The sequence below is a fragment of the Petromyzon marinus genome, chromosome 45 (assembly GCF_048934315.1).
Source record: "Petromyzon marinus isolate PM22_M1 ecotype Great Lakes invasive population chromosome 45, UKy_Petmar_22M1.pri1.0, whole genome shotgun sequence".
Classification (NCBI taxonomy): domain Eukaryota; kingdom Metazoa; phylum Chordata; class Hyperoartia; order Petromyzontiformes; family Petromyzontidae; genus Petromyzon; species Petromyzon marinus.
The window spans coordinates 6393498-6420234 of record NC_133711.1 but is presented as its reverse complement, the minus strand read 5'-3'; the positions used below and the strand labels follow the sequence as shown (position 1 = coordinate 6420234).

General features: G+C 53.1%; 1 protein-coding gene across 2 annotated transcripts; it reads right to left on the bottom strand.

The window, feature by feature from the left end:
* Positions 1-778: 778 nt before the first annotated feature.
* Positions 779-25579, bottom strand: LOC116952117 (transcription initiation factor TFIID subunit 4-like). Of its 2 annotated transcripts, XM_076074062.1 has the most exons (14): positions 23863-25579; positions 16802-17004; positions 15975-16088; positions 15397-15519; positions 14564-14653; positions 12061-12216; positions 10528-10609; positions 9180-9309; positions 8492-8661; positions 6879-7009; positions 6574-6699; positions 5199-5255; positions 4645-4765; positions 779-2944 (listed from the first exon to the last, which is right to left on the bottom strand). In XM_076074062.1, the coding sequence occupies exons 1-14, from the start codon at positions 25550-25552 to the stop codon at positions 2781-2783; spliced, it is 3357 nt and encodes a 1118-aa protein (XP_075930177.1). In that variant the 5' UTR covers positions 25553-25579; the 3' UTR covers positions 779-2780. The 2 variants fall into 2 exon arrangements, with proteins under 2 accessions (XP_075930177.1, XP_075930176.1); XM_076074061.1 differs by lacking the exon at positions 779-2944 and having other exon boundaries at positions 3063-4765.
* Between the last annotated feature and the right edge of the window lie 1158 nt (positions 25580-26737).

Sequence of the window (26737 nt, the reverse complement as noted above, 5' to 3'; positions counted from 1 at the left end):
GGGGGATCTTTGTATGTGCAAGTCGTAGTAGGTGTGGCTTGGCCGTGTGGTTTGGCCTGCTCAGCCAGCCGAAGAGAGCTGCGCGTTCTCAAATCTGCTCTGCCGCGGAAATGTCCTTTGGTTGCCAGCGCTCTCTCGATGTTCCTTTTCAATCGAGACAATGGGAGGGCGTGGTGGCGAATGTTCGCCGTTCGTCATAGGTAATATCACCATCAGTAAAAGCGGAACATCGTCAGTTATAGCAGAATTATCGTGGGTAGCCATGTATCATCATCATCGATAATTGATCATCATTCGCAGCAGAAACGAGCGAAGTTCTTCATGAGAATGACCAGCAGCAGCAGCCCAGGACATGTGGAAGATGGCTCGCAATCATTACGTTTGTCAGGGCCTATTTAAGAAATATAATCTTTGTCTTTCCATTGCCAACACCTACGTTGAATTTATTCCCCACCAAATAGATGTTTTTTTTTTAATATACAGCTGCTTGAAATATATACTGAATGTACGAAATGTGTACAATTTATATTCCCAAATTATCCGATCCATTTTACAAAATAGAAATAACAGAATGCTTTTTGCTCACAACATAGCCATCATTTTATAGTTTTCTGCTGACAAGTTAGCCGTGTCGTTTTAAAAACAAACTTGGAAGCAATAAAAATATATATATAAAATTTTAGGTTTAAAAAAATGGCATGACGTACCTGTCTTGAATACAACAAAACATTTAAAAGGATAGGAAAAGTACGGAAAAAATGTAAAGATTACAAATATAGCATTTAAATAAAATTTAATTGGTAGAAAAAGGTTTATTTTGTATCACAAAGCTAGCAATTTTGTATTTTAAAAAATGTGAAAATGATGCTGCGTGCACACTGTCATAATAATTTATAGCCCTTTCTCAATCCACTCCTGGATGAAAGCCTCCCCCACACCACCATGTCAAACTACACACCACCTCCACCATGTGGATCATGGTGCGGGTGGTGTGACAATACTTTCACCACGGGTGTGGTTTGGCCCGGTATCGGTGACGAGAACGCACTCGCTAGCAACGATACCTGTGTAGCCAGAAATCAAACCCTAGGTCACGGAGTTCACAGTGGAGTGCTGCGAACGGCTACTGCGCCACCACCGCTCCCCCACAAAGTGCACGCGCGTGGTGTTTTGTCCCACCCATCCCTCCTCCGTGTGCCACGGCGAAGGCCGGCCTTCATGGAGGTGCGAAACTCCTCGCCGACGCCACTTTTGCCTCGTTACGAGGCAACGCGGGCAACCCCTTTGTGTCTCTCTTTGTAATGTACGACACGGAAGAAAATAAAACTACGCACACCGTTAAAATAAATGTAGACAATATTTACTTTAGAGCAAAAAATTATTGAAAATAAAGAATCTTAGTTATTAGGATATTTTTTTCTTATAAAATGCATACAAGACTCGTATATATATATCTCACACTCCCGACTCTCAGTTCGCGTGCCGCTGGTTCAAAGTTCTATTAAAATACCACTTCTCAAATTCTCATTTATAAACACCACATGTATTAAAGTCCTCGCCTCGTATTTACACACACACACATACACACAATGTACAACGCGCGCACGCGGGCAGTGGAGGGGGCGTAAGGGGGGGGGGGGGGCCCTCTTACTACACAAGAACGAGCCCTCTTTTTTTCCTGACGGCACACACACGCACACACACAGGTCAAGTGCAATTGTTTTTCATTTCCTTTCCCTCCGCAGGTCGTGTACACGCGTTGCCTGCAAGCGGGGACACGAGTCTCCACGCCGCGAGCGACACGAACCGGTGCATGTGTAAAAAATAAAAAAGAACACAAACGCACCAGATGGACACGCGTGCACGCACGCACAAACAAACAAGACCTCTGGCGATAAAAAAAAAACCTCGCGCCGTGTCGACCGCGCGCGATTATAGCGTCGGAGGGGTGCTGGTAGGCGGTGGGGAGGGGGGGTTGGGCACCGATGGCGGTGACTCGGGGGTGGCGGTTCGAGGCAGGCCCCCCCTTTCTCCACCCTCGCCACAATTCATTGGTTCTGTGGGGTGAGGGGGGGGGTGGCTACGTGTGTACGGAAGGGAGCCCTTCGGTAAGAACCGCGTTTTTTGCGAGCTGCCTCAATTTGGCATCTCGCGGTCGATTGGTTAGTGGGGGGGGGGTGGTCTGGTCGTTGTTGTCGTTCGGTCATTTGTCAGCCGTTAGTCCGGTCGGCCGGTCGTTCGTTCGATGGGTCATGTAGGTCAAACGGTTGGCGGGGGGGGGGGGGGCGCGCACAGTTGGCGAGTCGCTCCGCCGGTCATTCGTTTGGTCGGCAAGTCGGTCATTCGCTCTCTCGCAAGAGCGGTCGGTGGGTCAGTCAATTCGGTCGTTCCTCGAGTCACGTTCCACGTGTCGGTGCGGTCCCGGGTTGACCAGTGCGAGCAACTGGCGTCCGTCTGCTCTCTCTCTCTCTCTCTCCTTGAGCCGAGGCGACGTGCACGTCGGCCCTCGTCATCCTCGCAAGCCGTCCCGAGCCGTCCGCCGCCGTGCAAGTCAAACTTCCGCTCCAAGCGGAGAGGAAGGGCCGAAAACACCGACCGCGGCCCGGTCCGGTCCCCGCCAAACCGGGAGGTAGACCCGGTTAGACTCCAGCACCCGGGGCGCTCCGTTCCACCTTCGGTGGCGTCGGGGGGGGGGGAGGGGGTGCGCTCGGCCTCCGGTCTCTCTGTCTCTCTCTCTGCCCCCACCCCCCTCGTCGGCGGCCCGAGACGTGAAGCGAGCGTCACTTGAGCTGCGCGCGGTACAGCACGAGCGAGTGCGCCGTCTCGCGATCTTGTTCCAGCAAGAAGACGAGGTCGCGCAGGTTGACCCTCGTGAAGCGCGCTCGCTGCGACGGTCTCGTCGGCGTGCCCGGCACCCCGCCGCCGCCGCCGCCGCCGCCGCCGCAGCCGCCGCCGCCGCCGCCGGGCCCCGCGACGGCCGCGGCCGCCCCCCCGCCGCTGCCTCCCGCCGCGCCGGCGCCGCCGGAAGACGAAGCGCCGGGCCCCCCACCCCCGGCCTGGAGAGACGGAGGTAAAATATCACTCGCGTGTCCCTACCACCGCCGCCGCCGCCGCATGTAGCGCGCGTACGCCGCGACCGTGCGAATCGCTCGGAAGCGACGGCGCGTCGGTACGAGACATAATGCCTTGCCCACGAGTAGACCCCCGAGCTGATCCGCTGCTGGATGGAGGCTTCCCCCCCACGGCCGTGTGGCTCCGTGGGAGTCGTTTGACCATACCTCACCACGCCAGTCTCAGTGCGGGCTGCCAAAGTCAGGCGGAGCCCAGGACCAGTTAAGATTCCACTCGCCAATGACCCGAGCCGTGGCCGGTAAATCCAACTCAGGGATCGCCGGGTTCGCAGCGCATTTGCCAACGAATGCTTCAACAAAATATAGTTTTATAGCTTTAATATTTACTTTATGTATGCGTGGGAAGGAAATGAGAGTTTCCGGGGGGGGGGGGGGGAAGGGGGGACAAACACCCACTGCGATGGTTTTGTTGGGTCAAACTGAACCCTCACCTCGGACAAATCCACCCAAACGATTCTGCACTGCCTCCCGCAGGTTCGCCTTGTACGAACGCTGCGAGGCCAACGCACGAACGTGGAACTAGGCAGTGGGCTGAGGAGAGACTGCCGCTGCGCTACCGAAGGTTGGCAGCGATTGGGGTGAGGTCGGATGGCGAATATGAATGCAGGGTCACCGAGACCCGCGCGAGCAGAGATGGCGGTACGGACGGCGTAGAGATTTGACTCCGATTGGAGACTGTGAGCCGGCACCGACCGCTGAGATCCCGAGCTTCGAGTCCGGATTTGAGCTGCCCAACCGTGAAAAAAAACCGGGTTTCTCAAGTGCAGTGTGTTGTAGGGGGCACAGGCGGTGCATCTTGCCAGCCACCTCAGTGTGTCAACCCACGACACCTGGGTCTGTCCCTTGATCTCCTGCCGGCGGGCGTTCTACACTTCACGTGGCCTTAAAGTGGTACATAGCCTGGCAAAAGCGCCGTGGTGACGTCACCGCCACATAGTGGCGAATGGCGGTTGTTGTTGTTGTTGCATGTGTACAATTATTTGCGCGCGTGTGTACGCGTCTGTGTTTAGTAGGGAGCACAGGTGGTGCATCGGCCAAGTCATCTCAGTGCGTCAACCCACGGCACCTGGGTCTGTCCCGTGACCTCCCGCCAGTGGGCGTTCCGACACTTGACGTGGCCCTAAAGTTCGCACAGCCTGGCACAAGCGCTCTGGTAAAGTCACCGACACCTTAGTGGCTATTGGCGGTTGTTGTTGTTGTTGCGTGTACTACAGTGGGGAGGTTTGGCGTATCGTTTAGCTCGCGGGGCAATAAAAATCCGGCGAACCGAATTCCATTCCCACTCACAGTCAAAATCAGTGACGAATTTCTGAACCTGTCCTGCGCCTCCCATAGGTCGACACAAACGAGTACCTGGTGCGATGAGTAAACATCAGCACTGGCCGGGTGGCAAAGGGTGCCGGGCAGGGTGCTGACCACAGCACTTGCCCCAACAGCCTGTTAAGGCTCCATGGGAGGGGGGATCTTTTGTCTTTGTACACGCGTGACGGTGCGAGTTGCACGCTCCCCCCCACCTCCCCCGGCGTGCCCGGCCCTGGCGAGTCGAGTTTCCGCTTCTTGCGTGGCCCAATTGCCGCGAGCGCCGTCAGGTTCGCTTCCCGCTGGCGCATCTGAGCCAGCTCCGCTTGCTGCATCTATGGGCGAGGGAGGGGAGGGAGACAAAGGCAGACGGGTCAGGAGGAAGGGGGGGCATTTGTGCGAGTCTGGTGGTGGTGTCGGTCACTCGTTGAAAGCCGCCACCGTCGCGCTGCGACCGCTGCGACCTCGGCCGGGCGGCGGTAGTTTGTAAGCCAGCCGCTGGCCGCAAGGGTCGGTGGATCATCCCGTGGGCATCAAGGTGCCGTACACCATGGCTCGCCAGGAGAACGCGGTACGGAAAATTGCGGACGAGTATCACCCGTCCCTTCCGTGTTGCCCCCTCGTGCGTACGAATTGTGTCCGGGTGTGGTGCCGGCCACCACACACCCCCCCCCCCCACCGTTGCATGCAGTGCCAGCCTTCAAAAAGGCGCTCGCTAACAGCACTCGCCCCTAAAGTCTGTTAAGGCTATACGGGGGATCTTTATACCTCTTTTGCTTTCTGCTTGAGCCGGGCTTGTTCTGGGTCCTCTTGTCGAGACCGACTCTGCAGACAGAGAGGGAGACAGAGGGAGAGACACGGACAGAGACGGAGCACCAGGGTGAGAGACCCAGCGTCGTGTGCAAGCGACACCCAAGTCGACGTCACCTCGTGTGACCTCGACGTTCAAACGACCCCGACCTTGACCCCGTAAGGCCCGATGCCAGGACCGCTCCTGGGTCAGCCGAGTGGCTGGACGTTTCACACACACACTTTACACATATATAAGCGCGCAACTTTATTTATCTGTGACGAACGCTGCACTTTCCGTCGTTTTCACGCAGGGGGCGCTGCAGACCTACGCGCGCCCCCCCTTGCATGAACGACGCAGGCGCAGGGACAGGCGTTCAATCACGTTGGCATCGATCTGCAGACGGCGGTCTTCTCGCACGACCAGCAGCTCCACGTCGCCTTATTTCGATCCCGCAATCCCAAACAGGTGAAAGTCCGCATCGAACCGAACGGCCAGCAAGGCCATCTACTTAACGACGAGAGAAAATTTACACGAAATGCCGTTTTTCAATGAAGTCTTCCAGATGTAAAATGATATAAGCTTTTAATGAAGAAATAAAATGATCCAATTCAAAACATAATACAATTCAAAGATGTTTAACTTTGAAACTTCAAAATGGAGCATCGGGTGCTTGCGTGAATGCGTCGTTCGTGTGCAATTTTTTTATCGCGACTTTCCTGGCCGAAGGCCGTAAATGGTTGTGAGGGGCATCATAGGCACACCCCCGAACAACCCCTAGTATAATAATATATATGGAACAGGTGTGTCAATAACACTGCCCTGAAAAAATATATATATATAAATCTACAGTTGCCCGCGCATTCGTGCGGTATCTGTGGCCGGAGTAGAGAGTGGGAGTTATGTCAGCGTCACGCACGAAGCCGGCTCAACGCTGTGGGTTGTGGGTGACGGCACCACCGCACACTTGTCTGCCCGTGTGACAGTCAGCGAAACTTTACATATATATAGAAAAGGTTTCCTCTTTGACTCTGGTCAAGTATCACAGAGAATGCCCTCGCAGAGCCTGTGGCATCCAAGGGCACGGGTTCACCAGATTGCATACAAAGGATAAACAACAACATAGCTTTAGAATTGCTCGCACACATACGCCACACCCTCTGTGTTCCGGTCGTAGGCTTTTGGTTTATCTCCTCATCGTTTCTTTCGTGGTAGCTTTCAGGCTCACCCCAAATTCTGTCTTACTAGAATTCGGCTTGGAGAGAGAGAGAGAGAGCGATAGAGAGGTTTTACTCTAGTATCCGGACCCCACGCCCCCACATCTCTCCACCCCAACATCATAAGAGCAACAACCTTGGCCGCCCTGAGTAGAATCTCGCGCTCTTGCTCGTCCTTGCGCTGCTTCTCCAGGCGGTCGAGCTGCTCGAAGAACCTGAGCTGAGACCTCACGTCGCTCATCTGCTCCGAGTCGTCCGAGTCCTTGCGGGCGAGCGGGCGGGGGCGAGCGTGCGGGCGAGTAGGGGAGGGGGGATTGCACAGGTGAGGAGTATGCGAGCGAGAGGATGGGCACGTTAGATGGCGAGTGTGTGGGCGAATACGGGAGCTGGGAAGTTCAGTGCACATCGATCGCCCTGCACGTCCCCGTGCTGTGCACTCACCCTGTACGTCTCGGTGCGGTGCTGTGCGATGACACTCAGCCTCTCCACCAGGTTCTTGAGCCTCTCCTGCGCCGCGTGCGACACCAACCCCACCACGTCCGCCGGCACCTCCGTCACGCCGTACCGCCGGCCTGACGCGTACACACCAAACACACGCCACAGGTACACGCACGCGTACACGCCGCACACATACGACACAGATGCACGCACGCACATCCTAGAAATTAGCTCAGAGACAATCTAATTGACACAACTCCCTGTATGCAGAACCGCATCACCATCATCAATATCACTACCACCACCATCATTATCGCTACCAGAATCATAAACATCAACTTCATCATCATTACCACCATCACCACTGACAGACAGCAGCCCAATTACCACTACAATCTCCAGTCAATTACCACCACCACCACCCATATCTTCATTATCACCACCAATACAAACATTATCACTACAACCACCACAATTTTTATCACAACCAGCACGGCCACCAACACACGCCCAAAGCCAATCGTCTTCATCATTTTCCCGGGGTAGAGAAAGTGAGCTCTATATGGTGAGACTGCACCATCTAGTGGTAACTCAACATTCGTCACTTAACGCACAGCCTGGATCCTGTCAAAAGAATGTGGAATTGCCACCAGAGTATACCGAAATACCATGGATGCTCTGCCCTCACCACCAGCACCGGGGAGACGACAAAATCCGGGTGTGCCGTGCCGACCCCACCACTGCCCGGCTATCACACGTCGGACGATTTGGCCAAAACGGGTGCTCGCTGATGCACGACGCCTCACCCTGCTGCCGTGTCACAACCGCTAACGGGCCAAACATTACCACCACCACCAGTACCAGCCCAATAATTAAGATCATAATCACCAATTCTACTACCAACACCACCACCTCCACCACCACCACTGCGAGTCACCAGCCCACCATCACCACGACCACACCCGCTAGTCCAATCGGTCCATCTTAACGGAGCTTTGCTTGCTAAAGGCGTGCTACCGGTTGGGCGAGTCGGTGCGACTTGCACATGGCCATGTGTCTCTTTGTGTCCGTGGGGAGCGGTAGTGAAGCGGTTAGTGCGCTGCGCTTCGAACCTGGCGACACCACGAGTTCGATTCCCGCTCACGTCCAACACCATTGACGATTATCTGAACCAGTCCTGGGTCGACTCAGCCTCAAAAACCTGTACCCGGTGCTGCGTGCAAACATCGCCACTAGGGCGTGGTGCTGGCCACCCATCCCTTTGTGTGCTGCGTGGCAGCCTTCACAGGTGCTGCTCGCTAACGGCACTTGCCCCGAAAGTCTGTTAATGCTCTTCTTTGGTTCTTTCGGTAAAGACAGCGCTGTCCTACCAGACAGTCTCGTCCCTTCACCTGATGAAGGCCGCTTGTGTTGTGGCCGAAACGTCGTGAGAATATTATTGTGTTATTTTATTTTATCAATTTATTATTTTATTCTCATTCTACGTGACTTTACCGAAAGAACCAAAGAAGATGAATCCTTGCAGTCACGAAAGCTTTAAATCGAAATCTGTTAATGCTGTACGGGGGGGGGTATCTTTGTCTTTGTGCGTCCGCTTGCTTGTGCCCCCTTCTCACCAATGTCGAGCAGGCGGCGCTGGAGGGGCCCTGCCGACAGGAAGGCCTCGTCACGGCACGAACGGATCTGCGTCCCCACCGTGTCGGAGCCCGTGGCCGCGATGCGCGCGCTCTCCTCGTTGATGTTCACGCCCGCCATGGAGGCGACGTCGTTGATGTCGTCATCGTCCCTGGTGGGGGAGGGGGAGCGCGGGGACGGGGATAGAGAAGGGGAGACTCGCGACTTGCTTACCCAGGGGAAAGGGCTCGCCAAAGCCTCGTGAATCTTGCGGTAGGGTCCTGCCACGGTGATTGTTGCTACGTGTCTGTGCTCTGAATAGTTTGCATAGTGCTACCCTGCAATGTCCTGTCGCATCCGCCACTGCTGACGGTCTTGGGCTGTGATCTCACGAGTCCCTATGTAACTATGAATGTCTATGTAACTATGAATGTCCATGAAACTCCATGGTTCTCCATGTAACGCTACAGATCTCCATTCAACTCTATGCAACTGCAATGCCTCGCAACTGCTGCCACTGCCGACGGTATTGAGCTGTAGTCGTCCGCGTAACAGAGCTCCTTGGCTCAATGGGGGCCTCACCAACTGAAATAAAATTCAGATTCCGAGCAGGCATGCTGATTCATGTGTGTGTACACGTGCGCACGCGAGAGTGTGTGCGTGCGCGCGCGTGCGTTAGGGTCCCCCTACTTGAAGGTGCCGCCCCCCAGATCCTTCATCTTCCCCTTCTGGCTCGCCGATGCCTGCAGCCCGGTGGCTCCCGGCACTCCTGTGGAGGGTGGCCTGATGAGAGCAGGGCCCTGAGCCTTGACCACCGTGCCTGGTGTCGTGCGCAGTAACACAGCGGGGGATGGGAGGGGGGGGGGTCGCAATGGGGTCAAACATGGGTACTGCGTCAGCACTGCAGGCTGTTAACCCTTTCCCGTTCCGATGACGTCCACAAGTTGCAGAGTGTTGGTTCCATTCACTGCTGAATCTCAGAAACGCGCAAGCGGGCGGCCCGGCTTTCATTTTATTTCGAGAGGCATAGCGCCGCTGATTTTTAAAGACAGCGTACCTTACTCACCGCAGAGAACCGTAGCGACACGACCACCGCACTCCATGACAGCCGATGACAAACTGTGCCCCACGGCCCACCCCGTATGGCCCTTTACTTCCGATTCCTTTCGGAATCGATTTCGATTCCATTTGGAATTGAATCCGTTCCGCTGCCATAAACGTATGTCGTACACGTCAATTGGAAAAGGGTCAACAGGACAAAGTAAACACTTTGGAAGAGAATAAAGGCCGACTTCAGGGATATAATATGACAACGGTAACGCGTGCTACTCTACGGGACAGAGTTGCACTTTAACAGCATGTGCAGCCACTTTGTTTATCCACTGCTAGGTGAGAGCCTCTCCGCACCTGTGTGGACCGTGGGCTTGTTATAATGTGACCACGCTTCACCCTGCTGGTCGACGCGAGTTGGTGGCGGCGAGGAGCGTAGAAGGGGAACCGTATGAGTATGCTACAACGGTGGATGTTGTTGCACTGCCCTCTGCCATCTCCATTGCCAGGATTGCAAAATTCGGGTGCAATTTGCGTAAGCCATAGGTAATCTCAGGTACCGTGGAGGTGAGAAATCATTTGAACAAAGAGTCGGCAAATGATTTTCAATCGATCGTTAGGCGCCTCGTCGGAAGGCAGAAATTCAACGAGTGAAGGAGCATCGCGTATCGAGCCAAATCAGACGAGCGAACCAATCTTATGTTCCATGGAAGTGGAAGCATAGCAAGGGTAGATCGAGTTCAGATAGCCCGTGTAAGGACATCAAACGGATGAGGAACGAGCTAACGCAGTCCGGCCGGGGAGCGAGTGAGCACTGGCGACACTTGTTCACGACGTTTGTCGAGGACACTTTGACGACTCGTTCACCAGATATCCGCGTCGCCCGCCAGAAGTCCCGATGCGGTTTACGATCACCGATCGATGAATCGCGGGGATAGGGGAGGGGGGGGGGGGTGGTGAATCGTAGGTCGCTGAGTGCGTTGCTTACCGGGCTTGATGTGAGTGCTGCCGCGAGCCTGCGACTGTAGCACAATCTGCTTCACTCCACCCCCATGCTGCGTCGTCAGAACCTACAACACAAAGGCAAAAGATTCCCCCCCATCCCCCGTAGAGCCTTAACAGACAGTCACGGGGCAAGCGCCGTTAAGCGAGCGCCTACGAAGGCCGGCACGGCACACGAGGGCGTCGGTGGCCTCGCACAACGCACCAGGGACACATTTGAGGCCGAGTCGACCTAGGGGAGGCCCAGGACGGGTTCAGATAATCGTCACTGGTGTTGGCCGTGAGTGGAAAACGAACTCGGATCGATGGGTTCGCGCAGACCACTGCAGGACCACACGTACACACACACATACAAACACCACATTACATCCTTTTTAAGATAATGAGATCACTGGGGAAAATTCTGTCAATAGGCATCTATTAATATACTAGCAAATTCGTTTTAAATGCCAGAGACAGGATAGAAACAGCAGAGCAATGCGAAAATATCGCCTTTGATTCTTGACGCGCGTTTGACTCCACGAAACAACGGGAGCACCAATATCGCTGCAGCCACCGCCGCCACCGCCGCCATCGTAATCCCCATCACTGCCGCGAGTGTCAACGGCAACCACGATCAGCAAAACACAAAAGTATCAACGCAAGCATATCAACACGGACACAGCAGCCGTGAGCTCTCCCCATAATTGCCGGTCCCGCCACCACCAACACCATCATCATGGCTCGTGACATGGCCTAGCTGGAGCACGTTCACCGCTTGTTGCAGAGGTTCATGGTTCAAATCCAGCGGCCGCCCCGCTTATTCTTGCGGGTGTAGTATCCATAGTAATAATGCTACTGCACGCGGTCTGCTCCCCAGTGGACGTTACGGATGTGTCGGCGTCGGGGTCCAGATTTGCCATATTGAAGAATTTATATTATAGCAAGCAATCATTGCCCTAACTCTCATTTCTTGAGTTCCCACCCGGTTAAATAAAATAAACAGATCAGTAACATCATTTTACCACCATGAAATTCAGAATATTTACCACCACCATCACGAAGATCACAATGCCCTTCGTCACGACACTACTACCATTGCTACCACCACGGCCATCAACAGGATCATCACCAGCCTAACCATCGAACAAAGACGGTGGACTGCATCGTGCGCTCTTAGATGCGCGTCTGTGGCTGTCTGGAACCCTCTTCCCCTCGATATTAGAAAGCCACTGGAGCTATGCACTTTTAAATCTAGATTGAAAACTAATTTCTTCAGCACGGATGTTCGCGTGCTTAGCTGTCGTTCCCCCGCACCTCCGATTAGCGCGGTTTGGCGAAGTTCGGTGCGAAACAAGTTAAACATACATATACATACAGCCACAACCCACACCACTATCGCCACCACCACCACCACTTCACCACCACCACTTCACCACCACCACTTCACCACCACCACTTCACCACCACCACTTCACCACCACCACCACTTCACCACCACCACCACTTCACCACCACCACCACTTCACCACCTACGTACCGTGTGTAGCGGTGCCTGCGCCGCGTGCGTCTGCGCTCCCAGGGGTCGCGCGGCGCTAGTCGAGGTCGTCGGGGTCCCGATCGCGTTGAGCTGCGGGACCGCCTGGGTCGACGCTTGCGGGTTCTGCGCCAGGTAGCGCACGGCCGGCAGGCTTTTCTGCGAGAGAGCGCGCCGGCACGGCATGAGCCACCGTTCCCGGCGCCGGGATTCACTCCGACGCGCCTCGGTGAATCGGAGAGAGAGAGAGTGAGAGAGCGAACTCCAACGGCAATGCGGTGCCTCGTCACCATTTGTCGTCACAATCGCGAGTCGAGAATCTACGCTCTTTCTTTTTACCTCAATTGTACAGACGCGTTCGCTGCGACCGACTCGCGCGTACTTCCTGCTGCTGGGGGTTTGGTCTGCCGCGCCACCGCGGCGTATCGGCGCTCCGCCGTTGGGATTTTAACGACCGACGCTTCTCAATTTCAACCGGGTGAACCGTCACGTTTCGGGACGACAATTATATTAATCTCATTTGTACCCGTCTGTCTTCTCTGTACTTCCTGTCTTGTACGGCAAGGTCTGCTCCTACATCTTCTCTCTTTTATACTCTCTCGTCTATTGTTCCCAGCTTGTTTGCATACGCATCTTGTTTGTTGTCTTATTTACTCTTCTCTTTGTCTGTACGGTAAAACCTTGGATTGCGAGTAACTTGGTCTGCGAGCGTTTTGCAAGACGAGCAAAATTTTTAAATAAATATTAATTTGATAAACGAGCGAGGGTCTTGCAATACGAGCAGCACGTACACGCTTTGTCTGCCGAGCGTCACGTGATCACAACTGATATACGAGTGCTTTGGATTCCAAACACGTTTCCGGAACGAATTATGCTCGCAATCCAAGGTTTTACTGTAATTGCTATCTTGTACGGAACATCTTGTCGAACTACGTCTCGTCTCCTTTGTACTCTCGTCCGTACTTGTACGCATGTATGTATGTATGTGGGACTCCTTTCGCACCGTACGTAGCCAATCGCGTCAATCTGAGGTGCCTTTGGCTCCTGGCTTGTTTGCTCTGGTCTGTTTTACCTGCTCTGCCCTATATATGTTATCCATTTGTTCTCTCTCAGTTGTAATTCCTGTCTGAAATATAAGCCATTCGCAGAGATGACATACTAAATTAAGGGTTTTTTTTTTTCTTTAAACGTTGTATGTTCAAGGTCTTCCATTAAGAAGCAGCAAAAATAACTCAGGCTTATTCAGGTAAAAATATCCCAATTTTATTCTGTTAGGCGAGTATATTATCATTTGCCATCATCTAATTGTTTCTGTACCTGTCATACACCGTGATCTATGTTTGTACAGCCCTGACATTAACCGTCTGTGATTGGATGAAATCTATCACATCTAAGCTCATTTCAAACCAAAACTCTCCAACTGCATCCTCAACGCATTTTTTTGACGTAATATAAAGAACGTCTAAGAAAATTTGTTTCAGAAGGACGAATAGTTTTTGTACACGTCCAATTGGTCTTCCAAACAACTTTCATTTGAGTAAAACATACTTAATCTCATTAAAAATCAATCTGAAAATTTGATCATGGGTGACTGGGCCAAGACAAATAACTACGCTTGAAAATGGCATTTATTTTTTTCCTATACAGTCATACCTCGGTATACGACCGCTTTGGAATACGTCGAATTTGGTGCACGTCGTGTTTTGACGAGAAAAAAATGTCTTGGGGATACGACGTCTTGCTTGTGATACGACACGCTTGCTAGAACTTGTATGGGTCGGGATGAGTCACCGTGTGCCCGCGTAGACCCCGTTCACGACCGAGACAAAGCCCCGCTCCTCAGTCTGTAGGCTATCAACTCCTTTCAGCAAGCTTAAATGATGTTAAATTTTACTTTTATTTACATTTATTTAAATGTATGCATGCATTTTAATGTATGTATGCATTTTAGTAATAAGCAGTGTCTAAATTATTTAAAACAACCACATTAATGTATATGCCATATAAAATATAATTTCTTATACTCTGGAACGGATTATTTCCCTTCCCTTTATTCCTTATGGGAAAGATTCGTTTGGTAGAGGTCGCTTTCGGTACAAGCCCTCCTACCTTCTGGAACGAATTAACGACGTATACCGAGGTACCACTGTTCTTTGCACTCTTATCGTTACTGTTGCACCGTTTGTTCTTGTAACTTTATGACCCGACCCCGCTGGACATCTGCCAAAAAAGAGCCTCACGGCTCATCGGATTCCTCCGGGATAAACAAACGCTCCGATGCCGGTGAATCGCGCGCTGCGGCTGAAACCAGAATTAACGCGCAGGATTCTCAGCGGTGGCCGGCTGCAGTGTCTCCAACCGGCATAGACCGCGGTGAGAACCACCAGATCCACCCCCCATCCAACTCATAGGTCTCAAAAGCCACAGCCGCCACGACACCATGTGGGTGCTCGTTGTCGCGGGGTCTCTGCGCGCGGCTTTGCGCCGGTCGGCTGCGAGGACAAACCTTGAGGAAGGGCACGAGGTAGGGCTGTGGCGACGACTTGAGCTCCTTCTGCAGCCGCGATGTGAACTCCTCCGGTTCCATCTTGGCATCCTGGACAACAATCGCCATTTTCGTCGGTGTCAACACCAATTGTCACCACCATTATCATCATTGTGGTGCGAAAGAAGTTCAACACACATGCATCATTTTGCCAGAATCATAACCATTATAACCATTATCACCATTATCATCACCAACATTGCCACCACCAGCGATCTCACGACTATCATCATTATTACCATTATCCCGACCATCATTATAGCCATCACCATTAATAGTATTATAAATACCTTTACCAACATCATGATCATCATCATCATTGCCTTATAATTATCACCATCACGCAACCATTAAATTAATCACCATCACCAGCATCATCACCACCATCAACAAGGTCGCCATCAATTTTGTTACCGACCGGTCTCGACAGCTGTCCGTTCGCGCAACGGATAACCGGTGAATGGCCTGAAATCCCTAGTCTATCCGTCTCGCTCTCTCTCGCTCTCTCGCTCTCTTCACCTTGCCCAAGCACGCGCTGTCGCGAGCACTCTCCGCCACTCACTCCGGCAGCGATCGCTTTGCAACTACTCGCAGGGCGGCGGGCGAGGCCATTGGCTTTGCCACGTCTCTCAGGTCGCACCCTCTCAATCAACAACAAAAAATAACGAACGCAAACTCGCATTCGGCAAAGGGGATTTTCTTTGGTCTCTACTTAAAACAGCACTCTCGCCCCCAACAACCTGTGGAGGCTATACACAAGGGGGGGGTGGGTCTTTGCGTTGAACTGCACCCACCAGGAGGTTTTGCACCAGCTCCTTGACGTTGCGCGTCGTCTCGGGCGACTGCTGACCAGACGACGCCAGCTTGATGAGCGTCGAGAGGAAGTTCTTGCACTTCTTGACGTTCTCCATCACCTCCTGCGAAGAGGGAGGGAGGGAGGGGGCCACGCAAGCGGACAAAAGGAAGAGGCGGCCACATGGGAAAATTTTTTGAACTATTAAAACGTAGCGCACCGCTCTGCAAAAGATTCGCATGGATACTTCCGTTTGGTGACAAGACTCCGATAGCACAAACGTGGATAAAACCGTTTAAAAAATTGTTACGTTTTCCACGCATGCGTTTAAGCAGGAGTCAAACTAAAATCGACGGATCGTTTCTACGCTCATGTATGTTGAACTTCTTTTGCACCGTGCGCGGCCAACCATGTCAATAATAGGTGCGCGCGAGAAGGACATCAAACTAAACCCAATGGGCAGTTCTAAAGACGATTTTCAGAAGTCCACAGCCCAAACGACTTCCTAACATCGGAAGGAAGGGCGTTCCAGACGGCCGCATGCAGAAGACGTGGCAGGGCAACAGTGTGGGGCCGTACCGGTGTGAAGACGAGCGGCGGCTGGCTGGTGGGAAGGGCGGGGCCTGCGGGAGGGGCCGGCGTCGCAGCGGCGAGCGTGGGCGCCCCCCCCACCGGCGCCGTCACCGGAGCAATCTTGACACGGGCAACGTGCAGCGGGGGGGGGGGGGCGGGGGGGGGGGCAAACGTTAAAAGGAGTGAGTGCCGCGAAACCCCAGTGCCCGACATCGGTCGGCCACGAGCCTCTCAAACGACGCCGAGCGTCTCGCATCTTCCATCGGCGGGCCTCCCAAATTTCCGCCATTTCCTTGCGACGGCTACCGCTGGACACCGGAACCGTGCCGTGTCACGTGACACCCACCCGGAATGCGTTCACCCTCGCTCGTGGTGAATGGTGCCCTTGCGCTGATGGCACTGGGCTAGAGTCGCGCTGTTCGTGGGCTAACGGAGCCCAGGTTGGGTTTTCAGTGGTGACGGTGGAGGTGGTGGAGGAGGTGGTGGCGAGTGGGTGCCACGGTGGCGAGATATTAACTACCTTGCCTGGTATGCAGGAGGTCATGGATTCGATCCTGACCCTGACACCTGTTGTATATTTGGAGTTTGTGTGTGGTCCCCGTGGTATTTTTCTCCGACTCCTCTGGCTTATAACATGCGTTTAGAGTATCTGGCCGCTGCCATAAATGTCCACGTGATAAGAACACTTCATTGAGCTTTCATTTGTGGCCAGGTCGCTTCTCAAAAAGAAGCTATACAGCTCAGTGGGCCTTAGCTTTTTTTCTTAAGTTTGGGTGGTGGTTAGTGGTTGCCGAGTGCGGTGGTGCACGGAGAGACGAAGGTAGCGCGGGTACCTGCAGCGCGGCTAGCCGCACTCCCTGCTGCGGTTGGGTGGCAGGGCTGGCGGCCGGTGGGCTGGGGGTGTGCGCCACCGTGGCCACGGTGGGGGAGGGGGGCACGGGGGCGGCGTGGGGGGCGGCGCCACCGGCCTGCGCCAACACCGACTGCTGGATGAGGAAGAGCTGGCCCTGCTCGCCGGCGCGCACCATCACCGTACCTGCGGGTGGGAACAAGCCAAAAATCCCCCCCCCCACCATGTAGCCTTCAACAGACTGTTGGGGAAAGTGTCGTTCACAAGCGCCTATTATGGGCCGTAGGCGCTACAAGTCACGTGCCTACTCCGTCAACCAGTGCCTGCTCCAGTCTACCGGCGACCCAGACTATAATCGGTGAGAAGCCCTGTGTACATTAATCCGCACATACGCAAAATAAATAAAAAAAATACATAGGACTCAAGTAATCAATCATGGAATTTCTAACGATGATCGTATATTTTTTTTAAACCCTCTGTCAATTTCCACTGCTGAATTAAGGCCTCCCCACCATTCCGTGCGGCCACGTGGATGGTTATTCGAACAAACTTCACCACGCTCCGGCCGGTGCAATTGAGTGAAGATCAGGACGGTAGCAGCAAAGCACAACAACAATGGGGAGGGTTCCGCACTGCCCTCTGCTGCCCACAATGCGGCACAGCCCGGTAGGCGCACGTGACAAGCTTGTTTACGCGAGAGCCCTCAACGAATCTGAAACTCTCTTACAGGACGGTTCTGCCAAGTGGTCTGCGGTAAGGGGGAAATATTGCTACGTGTGATCGCAATTACGTAATTTGCACGTAATTTTTTTTACATCGGGATGCTTTGCTAAATAATACATCGGACGTTTGTTTTTTTGGCTCTGCGAGGAAACCGGAGAACCCCCGAGGAAACCCATACAGAACGGGGTACAGAACGTACAAATTACACACAGGTAAGGCGCCCGAGTCAGGAATCGAACCCAGGCCGTTTATTGGTGCTGCGAGACACAAGCGCACCACCCAGCCGCCCAACATCATCAAGTATCTCTCGCCAAAGTCTCCTTCGCAAGAGGGACCTGTGACAACAAGCGACAGCAGCACAAATCAAATTCAGTGCTGTCCAACGGCTCATTTCAGCGTTGACGGCACTCAATGAAGTTTTTTGTTGTTGTTGCTGCTGCTGCTGCTACATATTTAGAAAGCACGGGGGGGGGGGGAGGGGGGGAGGACCTTGGAAAACTTTGTGGAAGGATTTCACAATCATCGCACTGTGCACGTAACGGCGGCATATCGCAATGGTCAACTCATGACCGTTCCAACACTGGCATTCATCTATTTCGCGTGAAAACTCTCGACGGGCCCCGACGTAAAAGACCGCACGCGCAACCTCGTGTTTCCGCGTCGCAGATTCCACTAACGACTCTCGCGTCAATCCACCGTCAACGCGTGGGACCAGAGAGGTCCCTTGAAGAAGCCTCCGAAGCAGTTCTGCGGACAGCCGTTTCCGCACGGCCGTTTTCTAACAAGGCGGGCGATGGCGGGTTGCACTGTTCAATCCGCCATCGGGCCCTGATCAATCCACGAATGGATGACGGCTCACTGTGCTAATGCCAGAGGGCTGATATTGCTCCATCTCCGCGGTGGTCGTCCTCTCGGGAGTGTTCAATATTTTTTGGCTACAATTGTGTTCTAGTGATGTGCCCTGCCCAAGCCTACTCAACTTTCTTAACTGAACATGACATTTCTAGAACTGTATTTATTCTCAAATCCACATAATTATCTTTATAATCGATGCTGCTAATATCAAGTGTGCACCTTGCCACGCTTCGTTACATAATTGTAACGTTAAATAATGTTTGATTTTAAAACACGAGCGTATAGCTTGAGACATTTTCATCTCACAATCGCTGAGAAACCACAGACAAGCTGAAAGGCAGGCAGGCAGGTGAGCCAGTGCCAACAATTGCCCAATCGCAGCAGCGCTTTAAATTTTAAAATGTTTTCAGCCAATAAGTTATTGTTTATACACGTGGGAAGAAACAGGGGCACCTGGAGCAAAAACCCGCGCGTGCAAGGGGGTCGGAGGGCAACACTCTAGACCCATACAGGAGGGACGGATGATACGAGTCCACACTTTGTTGTTATCGCCTTCTCCTGGCGAGCCCGTGTACGGCACAGCGACACACAACACGTGGAATGGAGTTTCACAGCATTTTCACGATTCACCAACCCTCGTCTCAACAGTGCTGGCCTATGGGCGTGTGCCACCACCGCCGGGCGATATTCACGCTCGCACAATTTGCACCGACTGAAAACGTTCCTATTCAGGTACAAGGGTTGCGTTGATTTTGATTTCTGAATTACATTTTTCAAAAGCGCTGCACAATTTCTCATTCGACAATTTACTTCACCATTTCAACCTTGAGCCGTCTTCAAAGCCGTCTATGCACACTGCAAATAGTTATATTTTTTTGTACGTGTCCCTCCAACAGAAATTATCTTTTGTTTAACTTGTTGTTTACGAGACAAAAACATGTTAATTATCGGCATATGCTAGTGCAAGCCAACCACTGCTGAATGGAATTGATCAATCATTGTTCCAATGCAGGAACCTCCTGAAAAAAAATCTTGAGACCCAGTGATGTTTCATCGAAGAAGAATATAGGGCCTCATTATTAATAATCCATGACAACTACCGTGTCCATCATCACACGCTGTCCCAACCTCATCGTCATCGTGAGCATTAGCCACGATATATCCGCTGCTAGATGAAGGCCTCTCAAAGCCACCGACGTCTGCCGGGGATGCGATACAACCGATACATGTTGCTGCTGCACACGAGCCAATTTCAATGCCCCATCTCCCGCAGCACGATGTTCTCTCGGCCTTTTCCCTCTTTTTGCCTGCAACTCCATCTCCTTAGTCGGGACCGCTGGCCATCGTCTCTTCTAGCGAGGCATCTTGCCCAAGCCCAACTACATTTCTTAACATGTGGATGATGTCGTTAACCTGCGTATGCTGTGTAATACATGTACTCCCCTTCTTGTCTCTAAATTTAATTTTCTTGCTGTGGTTTTCACACCTGATGATTGCTTGTGTTGCAGTCGAAACGTCGTGAGAATTTTATTGTTTTATATTTTTATTATTTAGTTTTTTTTCCCTTCTACGTGACTTTACCGAACGAACCAAGAATATGAATCCCTGCAGTCGCGAAAGCTTTAAATCAGAAAATTTAATTCCAAGCATTCACCTGTCCAGGCCTTTTGGTGCAATTTCCATCTTTTTTATTTAATTTATCGTTGTCTTTGTCCATGTTTCGGATCCACGTCATTGCAGGTATATTGCAATGGCATGTTGCTTTTTCATTACGAAGGCCAGTTTGACACAAGTACTCCGGCCTGCTGCCGTAGTTTATCGCCGTATTCTCCTGAAAAGACGCTCGGGGAGGTAAGACTCACGCACCCCAACTTCAGGCAAGTGTCAATAACGTTACTCAAAAAATCTGGTCTCACACAAGCACCTAATGGATTTTAAGAACCCCCCACCTCCCAAACCAATTCTTGCTTTCAAGTGCAGACAAAAATAAGTGCGTCTTTATAATCAATCCCGAGTACGTGATAATTGCTATAACTCCTTGGGACCTCATTATTAATAATCCATTATTCTTTCTGTGTCCGTCATCGCACGCTGTCCCAACCTCATCATCATCGTGAGCATTAGCCACGATATATCCGCTGCTAGATGAAGGCCTCTCAAAGCCACCGACGTCTGCCGGGCCTGCGATTTTTATTTTTTTAAGGGCAGATGTAACGTTCTTACCCGCCCCGACTGGACATCTGTGAAAAAGAGCTTTGTGGCTCATAGGATTCCTCCAGTATAAATAATCTGATTCTGACGTGAAAGTCAATATCAGGAGTTGTGTGAAGTGGTGAAAAGAGGCCTGGGTTTTCAGAGAAAACAGCAAGACAATGCTCACGGTCACAGCTATCTGATCCGAGAAGACGGTGACTTTTGCCTATGGAAGTACTGGGGCACAAACGAGAGGGAAATTAAATATTACCGAGTTGGCCGATTTACGTAGCGTTGAAGTCCGCACGACAACAACACGACCGCTATTGTGGAAACCTCACTCGTAAATATACTTTGCCGGGGTAGCCTTGAAACGCAGAGAGAAAGTCCATGAAAGTTCACTGCTTAATGACAATTGTTTATCCAGAAAAGCGTTCCGTTATAGAATGGGATGTTTGAGCGATGGCATGAACGGGTGTTTGGCTTTGTGGCGGAGGAAACCAGAGAAGCCAGGAGAAAACCCACCATTAGACAAGGGTGTTGACACTCAGTACTGCCACCTGCTAACCACACCTCGCAGCCCCATACCTACAACAGCTGGAAAGCCCTGGTGGTCACCCATTTAAGTACTAACGAGGCTCAACTCTGTTTGGTTTCCGAGAGCTGATGGGATCGGGAGCATGTAGGATGATTTGGTGAGACGTAACCATAGAATTTTTTTTTTTACGTGGCAGCCTTTGCAAAGGGGTAGACATAAATCTTTTATATTAAATTTCGTCACCGTCACACTTTCACTTGGTCCAATTATAACGCAACATTTGAAGAGCCACCCGCTTGGCGATTAAGGAAGGGGAAAAGTGGCCATGCTTGATGAGGACTCAAGAAAAACATTTGCCAAGGTTTGCAGGGTCCAAAAAAATGTGCACCGACCACTCTGTGTATCGTGTGGATAGGAGATGAAAAGCGGTGTATGCAGGGATGAAGCGATGGACGCTGGGATGAATAGGTTGGCGCTCACTCACCGCAGCGTGGGCAAGCGCTTTTGGTCTTAACAGTGCGATACTGATATGGGGCCTGTGCGTCTATCTGCAAACCTCCGATGGTACCAGTGGTGATGGGAAGGGAGCAACAGCACCATACGGCACACCTCAAAAAGCGAGGACCTGTTGGGTTGCTCAATGGGTTAAGACAGCTGAGCCGGCACCATTAAGACCCTGGGTTCAGATCCAGGTTTACAACTCATAATGTCTGTACGGAGGGAATGAACCAGCAAGCTGTGACCCTGGGTTTGAATCCAAGTTTACAGCTACGTAATGACTAAATTTCGATTTGAATCTTTCGTGACTGTAGGGATTCATATTCTTGGTTCTTTCGGTAAAGTCACGTAGAAGGGAAATAAAAAAATAAAAAAATAAACGTGACTTTACCGAAAGAACCAAGAATACGTAATGACTGTTGGAGCAGGTTAAAAGTAGCACTGAGGATCCTGGGTTTGAATCTCTATTTTAGTCACTCGGGTTTAAACCGGGTTCTAAAGTGTAGCGAGTTGATGGTCTCAGACCAGACCTCAAAGACTCTACAAAAACCCACATTTTATAAAATGTGGATTTTCACCCAAATTGGCTAAATTCCAGCTGACACTGAAAACATTTTCGGTTTGATTGACATGCGATGAACAATCTCACATGGTCTTATTTTCAGGAGGGCCCTGCATTGTCGTGTTATAATTTCTTGACTTGTGGGAGGAAAACTAAATGTGTGGAGAATACCCACCATCTCATCAGGTCAAGTATACATTCGAAACTTTTGCAGAGGTGTGGCATCACCAACTGTGTGAAAGAATGGCCCGCGAAAGCAGATATCACAGAACTACTTCTGATATCCCTTAAAGTAACCTCTTAGCAACACAGTACAGGATACACTTCACCACAGACATGGGGGCATCATAATCATCATCGGCCATGGTCAATCCACTGCTGGATGAAAGCCTCCCAAACGACACCGATGTAACAATAATATTTTAGTTTTATTTGTATATATTTCTTCAGTAATTTGCTTACCTTTCCTATACTTTGCACGCCTATCGTGATTTTGCATTGCTCACTGTTGTAATGTTCTGACCCCGTACCCCTGACTGGATTCCTCAAGCAAAAATAAATATTCTGGTAATACATCCAGCACCTGCACTCGAGGTACTCTTATGTCTCCATCTCCACGGTGGAAGCCCTCTTGGACTCGATTCCTTGGCTGCCACAATAGTTATTCTCGACCCGTCAACCCTCATCCCCTTCCAGCGAAGTATTCTCTCCAAGCCCGGCCTTACTTTTCTGTTTCACCGGCGTCACTGAAACCTGCACATGTTCTATAATACACGTGTTCCTCTGTTTCGCAGGCTACTTCCCAGTGGCATCTCTGTTGCTTTTCCACACACTCAAGTGTTTAGTTCCTTGTATTTATTCATGACCAGTCGAGGCAAGCACTCAAAAAGTTCGCACACAGGAGCAAGCCACCAATATGCAGAATGACACATGGCCAATCATTCCTCACAGCTGTTCTTGCTGGGAGAGAGCAAGCATGGACCAATTTAGCCCAAGAGACAAAACAATTCCTACCCGGTGCCATGCACAAACAGGTCACCAACAGACAGGACACAAGAATGTGCCCTTTTTGAACTTTGTTTTGTCCTTTTGCCCCAGTTTTATTCAAATTGTCCTATCAGTGCGATGTCATGAGCTGAAAGTGCCCATTGGGAGCTTTCGTAGAACGGCATATTTCCATGCCTTGCTCGACAAAAGCCTGCAGAAGCAGATAACACAGAATTACTTCAAGTGACCCTATTTATCTGCACACTGCAGGTTGTACTTTACCGTACTCCCCACTACAGCTAAATCTTACTCACATGGCAATAGCACGGCATTATTTTTTTTTTACTAGATATGGAAGTTGCCTACATTAAGCGACAAACAAAATAGAAACTTGTGGCAATATTTGAGTTTTAACTCATGACTGAGATGTGATTATCAACTCTACACACTTGGGAACACGGTTAACCGGGCAACCAAACCCCAGAATTCAAACCCAGAAGCTCAGTGGCGTCAGCTCAGCACTCCAACACCCCTGTGCCACCGGGCTGAGTTCATCAACTAGCCACACTTTTGAGAACCTCACTCAAATCACGGGCAGTTCCATGTCCCCCTGTACCACCAGGCAACCTGTCAATGCAGCCGTTTGATCTCAGACAAGCACCAACAGAGCCGAGCGTTTGCTCTTTACCTGGTGGCAAGGTGAAGCCAGGAGGAAGCTGGATTGTTTGCGGTCGTGGGGCAATGATCTGCGGCGGCAGCAGCCTCTGCTGGAGTGCAAGACCCGGTCGCGCTGGGCTCAGCGCCGGTCCGGGCGAGGGTGGAGGCGGTACGCTCACCCTTACCATGCCACTGTGCCCACCAGCCAGAGGCACCATCCCCGTAACGCTGGGCGCCAAGGTGGGCACAATAGCAGTCTGCTGCTGCTGCTGTTGTTGCTGCTGTTGTTGCTGCTGCTGTTGCGGACTGCTGATGAGGGTGATCGCGGGGCGAGAGGCCACGGCACTTATGACCGACGGCTGCCCGCTCACAACACCCCCCGGCGTGGTGCACATGAGCGGTGGGTGTCCGGTGGAGTTGCTGCTGCTGATGTTGCTGCTGGTGCTTATAATACTGCTGGTGCTGACGATGCTGTTTGGTGCTCCGTTGTGGCTCGAAGGTGGCCGCTGCAGAGTGATCGTGGGAGGCGTCGCTGCTCCAGGGCTCGGGATGAGACCGGGGTTGGAAGTGGCGGCGGCGGCGGCGGTGGTGGCAACGTTGGGGTTGGTGGAAGTAACACTGGGGTTGGTGGAGGTGGTGATGATGGTGGTGGTGGCGGCGGCGGTGATGATGGGGTTGGGGGTGACGTTAGGGTTGAGGTTGGTGGAGGCGGTGACATTGAAGTTCATCCGCCCCGAGTCCACTGCAACCACCGACGGAGCCACGCCGTTGTTGCTGTTGCCACCGCTGCTAATGCTCGAGGTCCTTGCCGGTGAAACTACACCGACTCCACCGCCAACAACGACGCCTCCTCCCCCAGCGGGTGCCCCGTACACGGAGCCTCCGTTCAGAGGTTGCCCGGCGGAGCCGACCGTTTGGGTCACCGGTGTTCGGCCCAAAGTTAGCACGGGAACATCGGCGTGGTTGGACAGCGAGGAGGTGGTGGTGGTGGAGGATGATGATGATGATGATGCAGGGGCCGAAACGGACGATGACTGCGATGAAAACGAGGAAGATGAACAGGTGGATGCAGCTGCCGATAACGATGACTGTGTCAATGATGATGCTGCTTGCGCTAACGATGTTGACGGTGATGAAAGTGATGCCGATGATGATGATGATGACGAGGACGACGACGCTGCTGCTGATAACAGTGAAGACGTTGATGATAGTGATGATAGTGATGATGCCGACGATGCCGATAACGAAGACGGTAAAGCTGCCGCCACCGATGCCGATGATGCAGCGACACTCACACCCGAAGCCACCACTCCGCCGTGTCTCTGGCAATTCGTCCCGCCGACCTGCTGCTGCTGCTGTTGCAGCTGTTGATACTGCTGCTGTTGCTGATGCAAGAGTAAAATTCCCGTCGCAGCCGTTCTCTTCATGGGGGGGCCCAGCGTCCCGGACCGAGCCTCGGCCTCGCCTAAATCCGGCGCCGCGGCTTTCGAGGCGCCTCCGCCCGCGGCAGCCGGGGCTCCGAGCCGGCCACCTCCTCGGTCCGGCGGCTGTTGCTGCTGCTGCTGCTGCGGGTGCTGCTGCGCTTGCTGCGCGTGGCTGTTGAGCACCGTGGGCCGCTGTCGCGACAGGCGCGACTCGAGCGAGCCCACCAGCTCGCTCACCGCCTTCTCGTCCACGTCCGTGGTGAACATCTCCAAGAGCGGGTCGCTCGCGTTCGCCATCTTGTGTTGGGCGATCCCGGGGGGCGGGGGGGGAGCTGTGTGGGGAGGGGGAGGGGTTGAGTGGGGCGGGGCGGAGAACGGCGATTGGGGCGGGGGGGGGTATGCGGGGGGTGGGGGCTGTGAGGGGTGGGGCGGGGGGGCGGAGAACGGCGATTGGGGCGGGGGGGGTATGCGGGGGGTGGGGGCTGTGAGGGGTGGGGCGGGGGGAGAACGGCGATGGGGGTGGCTGTGGGGAGGGGGGAAGGGTGGAATGGGGCGGGGCGGAGAACGGCGATGGGAGGGGTCGGGTGTGCGGGGGGCTGTGGGGGGTGGGGGCTATGTGGGGGGGAGGGGTGGAGGGGGGGAAGGAGTTGTGGGAGATGTGGTGGGGGGGGAGATGAGCGGAGGGGGGGGGCATGAGAGGGAGGGGGGAAGAGGTGGGTGGCCATAGGGGACAGGAAGGATTGGAAGGGAATGAAGAGGTGGGGGTGCAGGGTGGAGGGGTGCAAGAAGAGGGGAGGGGCTGTGGGGGTACAAGGTGACGAAGTGATGAGGGTGGCGGCTGAGGGGGAGTTGGGGCCATAGGAAAATATGAGGGAGGGTGGCGGAGCTGTGGGGTAAAGAGGAGAGGGGGGGTGTGAAGGGGTCGGCGGGAGAGGGGACGTGGGGGGGCGTGAGAGCAGAGGGGAGGGGCTGTGGGGGTGTAAGCAGAGGGGAGGGGCTGTGGGGCGTGAGAGCAGAGGGGAGGGGCTGTGGGGGTGTAGCAGAGGGGAGGGGCTGTGGGGCGTGAGAGCAGAGGGGAGGGGCTGTGGGGGTGTAGCAGAGGGGAGGGGCTGTGGGGGTGTAGGCTGAGGGGAGGGGCTGTGGGGGTGTAAGCTGAGGGGAGGGGCTGTGGGGGTGTAAGCTGAGGGGAGGGGCTGTGGGGGTGTAAGCTGAGGGGAGGGGCTGTGGAGCGTGAGAGCAGAGGGGAGGGGCTGTGGGGGTGTAAGCAGAGGGGAGGGGCTTTGGGGGTGTAGGCTGAGGGGAGGGGCCGTGGAGGTGTAAGCTGAGGGGAGGGGCCGTGGAGGGTGTAAGCTAAGGGGAGGGGCTGTGGGGGTGTAAGCTGAGGGGAGGGGCTGTGGGGGTGTAGCAGAGGGGAGGGGCTGTGGGGGTGTAGAAGAGGGGAGGGGCTGTGGGGGTGTAGGCTGAGGGGAGGGGCTGTGGGGG